The sequence below is a fragment of the Colias eurytheme genome, chromosome 32, assembly GCF_061535395.1.
Source record: "Colias eurytheme isolate Ceu_HAF_F1 chromosome 32, ilColEury1 Martin Lab GWU primary, whole genome shotgun sequence".
NCBI classification, from domain to species: Eukaryota; Metazoa; Arthropoda; class Insecta; order Lepidoptera; family Pieridae; genus Colias; species Colias eurytheme.
The window spans coordinates 1,504,028-1,511,552 of NC_143011.1; the positions used below are offsets into that span (position 1 = coordinate 1,504,028).

At 38.4% G+C, this 7,525-nt stretch overlaps 1 protein-coding gene across 1 annotated transcript; it reads left to right on the top strand.

Moving 5' to 3' along the window:
• Positions 1-539: 539 nt before the first annotated feature.
• Positions 540-1,115, top strand: LOC149895114 (uncharacterized). Its single transcript, XM_090119148.1, has one exon. It carries the CDS (start codon positions 540-542, stop codon positions 1,113-1,115), a length of 576 nt encoding a protein of 191 aa, XP_089975274.1.
• Positions 1,116-7,525: the final 6,410 nt, after the last annotated feature.

A 7,525-nucleotide genomic window follows, 5' to 3' on the forward strand; every position in this document is an offset into this window, starting at 1 on the left:
AGCCAATCACGATGACGTAGGCCATTTTGGGTTAGAAAAGACTTTAGATCGTATTCGGGCATTATATTGGTTTCCTAAAATGAGAACCTTTGTCACCAAATATGTTTCAGCATGTTTAGAATGTGCTCACCATAAGATGCCAGGTGGTGCTCGACAAGGTCACCTACATTCCATAAAAAAAGTAGAAATCCCCTTTCACACGGTCCACGTGGACCATGTTGGGCCTTTCATTAAGAGTAAGAAGGGGAACTCATATATCTTAGTAATCATCGATGCCTTTACTAAATTTGTTTCTTTGGCTGCCGTCAAAAGTACCAAAACGTCGGAAACTATAAAAGTAATTAAAAAAAAATCTTATTGGGTATTTTGGTACTCCAACACGCCTCATTTCTGATAGAGGTAGCTGTTTTACCAGCAAGAGGTTTAGGAAGTTTATACAGGCCTTAGGCATAAAGCATGTTATGAATGCAGTAGCCACGCCGCGAGCAAATGGTCAAGTAGAAAGGTCAAACCGAACTATATTGGCATCATTGGGAACCATGAACCATGGCAAAGATCCTAGAACATGGGATGATAATCTATCGGATATACAGTTAGGCATTAATACGACAATACACGACGTCACAAAAAAAACTCCTAGTGAATTATTATTTGGGCGTAGAGTTACAAATCCTTCGCAAGGTATATTAAGTGAAGTAATTTCGGATGTAGGACATGGAATAGTAGACGGTAAGATTGACGATATTAGATTAGATGCACGCTGCCTGATGAAACAGCAAGCGAAGGTCAGTGAAGAACGGTATAATAGAAAAAGAAAAGCGGCAAAAGTATATAAAGTAGGTGATCTAGTGCGAATTTTGAGAGCAGTTGCATCTGGCAGCGGGCAGTCTAAAAAGTTGGAACCCAAACTACAGGGACCGTACCGCGTAATTAAAGTTTTACCAAACGACCGTTATGTGGTAGAGGATACCCCTTTATCTCGAAAAGGTAGGCGGTACGAAGCTGTCGTGGCAGCCGACAAAATGCACCCTTGGTTAAATTTTAAATCGATGTCTGATAGCGATAATGACGGTGATGATAGTTGTTCTGATGCCATTGAGAATCAAAATAATTAAATTTTATACATACACATTAGGTAGTTTAAAGTTCTTTATGTATGTTGTAATACACATCCTTCTATAAATGACGAGTCAAGTCTACGTGTTTGGTATGAACGAAGAATGATCGACGTTTATAACAAACACATGGAATTTGAAATAGCTTGCATATTGTGGGCATGCCGGGCACAATATGCCGCCCAACGAGAACCAAAATGCAGTATATGTGTGAACAGTGAGTACCGAGTGATTTTGTATGATTATTATGGGTATGCCGGGCACAATGATGTGCCGCCCAAAACGAATAGCTTACATACTGTGGGCATGCCGGGCATGATGTGCCGCCCAAAGAGTAACAATATGCAGTCTATGTGCAAGCAATGAGTACTGAGTGATTTTTATTACTGTTGAGGGCATGCTGGGTACAATGATGTGCCGCCCAAAGAGTAACAATATGCAGTCTATGTGCAAGCAGTGAGTTCTGAGTGATTTTGATTACTGTTGAGGGCATGCTGGGTACAATGGTGTGCCGCCCATAAGAAAGCAACAATTATTATTGTACATTGTTATTTTTGTGATCTAATTATTGTCAAATTTAAATGTATGAGATAGTATTATGTAATTTAAATATAACATTATGATTGTATTGCAATACCTGCATAAGGTCACTAATATGTAAAAATGTATTGGTGAGCAATAAATTATTTGAATTTGAATTAGTCCTAATCAAACGGATAGAGAAGTGAGTTTTTGTTATACAAATGTTTGTAGCGATTGTCGAAGTAGTTCCAATAGAGATATATATATTTATTTATTTTCTTTTTTTTTTTCGAAATTTGTAAATCTTATTCTAGGCTTGTTTCCTTGTGTAATTTTGATTATTTGTAAAAGCTAATCATACCAATTCAAACTTCGGGAACTAGTTGTAAATACATATTATTATAAGTATTTGTTTCAATTTCATGTAAGTATGGTTGCATTTTGTTTTCCATATTTTAACATTTTATTTTTGTTTAAATTTAATTTAAGCCAACGAAGGCACTCGTTGAAGATCGGATGGCCGAGCTGTTACAAATCTTAAAATCATACATAGTACATTATTTTCCATAGACAAGGTTTTCTGTTATTTATAATCTACCGCTTGACAACTTAACCTCCCCTCCAGTCGGTTAGTTGTCAGTCGATCGCTCACATTTTTTGAAGAAACGATCAGCTAGCAATTGATCCTGAACAACCGACTAGTGCGGTCAACAAGTCAGTGCCTTAGTCGTGCCTCATGCTTGTTTTAGGGTTATTTAAATCTATTATTTAAGATTGTGAAAGATTGCGAATATTATAGTAAAAAGTGAATGTAACAAGGAGGAATATTAAAATATCAATTGTGAAGAAGGCGTTTCATTCCACAACCCAACAGCTTCAGAAGTGGGATAACGATAACAAGATTGGTGATGGGCCGTGATTGGTCAAGGACTCCTTCACGCAGCCGAGACGGCAGTCGTGAGGGCAATGAACAGCGAAGCCGGCGTAGTAGAGAGCGCCGCAGTGAAAAGCGCTCAGACCGCCGCAGTCAGCGCCCAAGCCCGAACCGAAGTGCCAGTCACCGGAGCCGCCCTAACACTGAGCACCACCAAAGGAGTCCCGGTGAGCGACGTTCTAGGCGTAGTATTGAACGTCGCAGCCAACGATCAGGTGAACATCGAAGTCGTAGCCGCAGTCAGCTACGAAATCGCCACGATAGCAGAATTATGAATATTGATCGGGACCGTAGAAGTAGGAAACGTAGTAAGGACTGTTCTATTACAAGACCCCAAAAAGGTGATAAAAGCGATGTAACTAGTACTTTAATAGATTCATTTGTTGATGCGATTAAATCGATGAAATCTAGTTCTAGTGATAAATTTTCGTCTATTCACAATGTAATACCTGATTTTGATCCAATGGCAAAAGAACAGACTGTTAATGCGTGGTTATCGAAGGTTGAGGAATGTAAATTAATTTACGAATGGTCAGAAAAACAAGTCGTGCACTACGCTCTGCCTAAACTCTCGGGAATAGCTAAAACGTGGTACCAAAGTCTCCCCACTTTGCTGTATTCTTGGGAGGAATGGAAAGTTAAATTAATTGAAACTTTTCCATCTACCCAGAATTATGGTGAATTATTAACTGAAATGTTGAATAAAAAACTACGGTTTAGTGAATCTCCCGAATTATATTATTACACTAAAATTAACTTACTAAACCGTTGCAACATATATGGCAAAAATGCAGTTGATTGTCTAATTTATGGAATTGAAGATAGGGGTATTAGACTAGGAGCTCAAGCGGCACAATTTTCTGAACCTGAACAGTTACTCAAATTTTTTAAAACTGTTAAACCAGGCGTTTCTAGGGATACCGAAAGATCAATTCGAGATAGGGATAAACGGCCGGTACCAAATAATTCAAATAGGGTCTTGAATAAGCCGAATAGATTCGAACCGGGTCGGATAACTTGTTTCAATTGTAACGAAGTAGGTCACCCCAGCTATAAATGCAATAAACCGTTATTAAAGTGTAGTCGTTGTAATTTATTAGGTCATTTGTCTAATGCGTGTTCTAAAATGGAACCCGCTCAAAAGCTAGATAAGGAAAAAACCGTGTTGAAAATCTCTAGTCAACAATCGGCGAGTATTTACACTTTTCCTATACGTATTAACGGGGTAAATGTCCAATGTCATTTAGATTTAGGGAGCGAATGTACTCTAATTCGGTTGACGGACGCCCTAAATCTAGGGTTCGATTGGACCACAAATGATTTACCCTTACTAAAAGGCCTAGGCAATATACCGTACCAGCCTATCGGTAAGTCGTTAGTTAATATTGAGGTACAAGGAATTACTGAAAAAGATATAGAAATATTAGTTATTAATGATAACCTCATTAACTATCCAGTGCTTCTAGGGCATTCATTTTCAGAACGGCCGGGTATTAAAATTACTAAAACCGTAGATAAACTGGAGATTTGTAAGACCCAAAACGCTAAAATACACTTGTTATGTAGGGAGCAAACTTATATTAACCCTGAGGCAATACAAACTGTCGCAGTATTAGCAAAACCTGAACTTTCTTGTACTGTATATGTTAGAGGTGGTATGCGGGGACAAAATGGTTCTGAATTCTATTTGTTTCCGGGAGAATATGAATTAAAAGATGGATTAGGCTGTCTTCTTATCTTAAATCCTAGAACTAAGGGTTTAATTCTAGAACGTGAACAGTTGCTGATACGCAGTATGGTAATGAGTAATGATTGTAAATATGTAAATAACGTTAATTTCACTGACAGGAATGATATATCTGAGCCTGTTATAGGGGATAATCTTAGCGAATTAGAAAAACAAATGGTGAAGGACTTGCTCGCAAGATATAGCAGCTGTTTTTCTTCCTGTCTTAAGGATCTCGGATTTACAACTGTATTAGAAATGGATATACAATTAAAGAATGAAGAACCGGTAGTTTACAGGCCTTATAGACTCTCGTATGCAGAAAGAGAAGATGTCAGGCGCATGGTAGCAGAAATGTTAGATTGTGGTATAGTTAAGGAGTCTTCATCACCTTACGCGAGCCCCATTGTATTGGTAAGAAAGAAAAGTGGTGAGAGGCGAATGTGTGTTGACTACAGAGCCTTAAACAGCAGGACTAAGCGAGACCATTATCCTCTCCCTAGGGTAGAAGACCTTCTTGATCAATTAGCGGGCCATAAGATGTTCATATCGCTGGATTTGGCTTCAGGGTACTATCAGATTCCCATCTCGGAGAAGTCTCAAGAGAAGACCGCGTTTGTTACGCCAGATGGACAATATGAATACACCAGAATGCCATTTGGCTTAGCAATAGCGATAGCTGTTGAAAATTTCATCATCTGTTGTTTTACAGTATTTTTTTAATCATAATGATTAAAAGTATTAGAACTTATGAGATTGGTTCAAGTGTACCTTAGTTAACCTTTTGGGCTTGAAAAGTTAAAGTTACTACAATTTCCACTATCTTTAGCGTAAATCTGCGAAAGCGCCAGTAACGACTTTCAATTACGCATTTAGATGTTACTTACAAAATGAAGCAACAGCTGATCCCGACGAGGCAAAAATACCTCAAACTCAAACCTTTATTTATTCAATTAGAACTCTGCAGAAGCACAATTGAACCATCTTAACATAGAATTGCCACCTGTCTCAACTCACACAGTATTAACCCAACCGGACAAGAAGAGACCTTGGTCCTTACTTTTGGGGTCAGAAATAAATTTAAAAGGTCACCCCTTGAATAAGGCAATAAAATATCAAAACAGGTAAACGGTTTTAATTATAATACAGATTTTTAACATCCAACCAAACCGTGCGGTATCTATTAATGTTTAGAGCCAACGCCACCAATCATAATCTAAACATGGCTAGTACTTTCAGTACAATGCATGAATTATTTATTTAAAACTGATAGGTCATAAACTCTGTACTGGAAACAAATATACTGAACTCAAGAGACTAAAATGATAAGGAGCTTATCTGTGTCCCAAAACTGCAATTACTACAGCCAAGTACGTTACTTTTAATCAATTCGGTTTTAAAATATAATTATGATTTACATCAGAACTTATATACCGAAAGCCTCGGGCTGACTTATTTATAATAATTGTGTTTGTGCATAACACTAGGCAGTCAACAGCTATATGAACGTCAGATAGGAAAAGAGCCAAATTTATCCAGTCAGTAACAAAGGATTTTAACTATAGGTACTTTATTCTAATTCAACCAACTACTACTAGCTACTCCGTATGTCTTTTGGGTAGACGGAGGCAAATAGGATTTTTATTCCAACTATATCATTTGATATTTTGAAAATGTACGTTCGTGTACGGTAGGTACATTTTCATACCGTCAGAGTCATTTTGCAGATTATAGTGGTGCAGCACTGAACACTGTCTATTAGGTGGCTGGTGCTGCCGACCGCGCCTTCAGTTCCGCTTTCCAGAATACCTTCACCCTTCTAGGTGCTACTACTACTGAAATAGCGGTACTCTATCGCGTCGTTCAGGTCTCTAACTGACAGGATTTCTCATATTATCGTAACAACCTCGCTCGTTCTAACGAGAACAAATTATCGCCAAGGAATTCTGCTGCAGGATAATGGCAAGAGAGATTATAAGCTTAACTATGCATTATTATGTTCAGGAATATGGTGGATTTTGAATACTATCGTCGTCTGAAAGTATCTCCTTTCGATAAACTTCATTAAGGATGCAGATCTGATCCCATCTTTGTTCCGTAGGAATGCTACGACAGTCTAAACGTTACACTGTACAAAGAAAATTGCCCTAAATATAGTCGGTTGTTCCAACATCCGTAATATGGCTAGCCTGCCTTGCTAGCCCTTGATTGTAACTGCTACCAATGGAGGCATTGCTCTTGTGTTGTCCACAGTTGTGCGAGTGCAAAAATGAAGAACTGAGCTCGTGGGGAGCTATGTCGAATGAATCTGTGTTAAGATTATGACAGTATAGGACAGTTAGCTGTGGATGCGAAGACAGGACATTACTTTATTCATCCGTAAACACGCGAGGCAGCCACGGACAGCGATATAGCAAGAACTAAACTAGCAAAGTTTAGTTCGCTTACCAGACTTTGTCATGTTTTAAATGCAGTATATCCTCTGTATAGCATTGCATTTATGACTATTGATAAACTTAATTCACCCGTAAACACGAGAAGCAGGCACGGATAGCGATATAGCAAGAACTAAACCAGCAAAGTTTAGTTCGCTTACCAGACTTATATTTTAAAAGCCGTATAGTCTGTACATTTCATTTATTGCCCCCCCCCCCCCCCTAAAAGCAAAGAAATGAGAAGTCATTTGGCAGAGCTTTCTCGTAAAGGGTAGGGGTTCCAAGTTTAAAGCAGATACGAATCTAACGCATTCTCATTTCAGTCACCTGTCGCACCCACTGCACTCACACCTTACGCTGGCTGCAGCGAGGCTCTCCGCGAAGCCTTCTTACGGAGAAACATCCCATCGGAAGCTGTCGAACTAATGTTGGCATCGCTTTCCAGTAACACTAAGAAGCAATATAACGTAACTTATAAACTATGGTGGCAATTTTGTCTAGATAGAAATATTTATATATTCCATATAAATATATTCCAATTTTGAAAGTACAGTAGCGACAGTTATATCGTTTTTAACAAATGAGTTTAACAAAGGGGCTTCATATGGTACTTTAAACTCGCACAGGTCTGCCTTGTCTTTAATCTTAGGAAATAATATCGGGTCGGATGAATGCATAAAACGACTCCTAAAGGGAGCATTCAAATTGAAACCCAGTAATCCTAAGTACAATAATTATTCTTGGGACCCACAATTAGTTTTGAACCATATCTCAAGCTGGTTTCCTAATATAA

What these genes read in the sequence shown, in the direction of transcription:
- LOC149895114 (XM_090119148.1), top strand. Translation starts at nt 540, where the DNA reads ATGAACCATGGCAAAGATCCTAGAACATGGGATGATAATCTATCGGAT.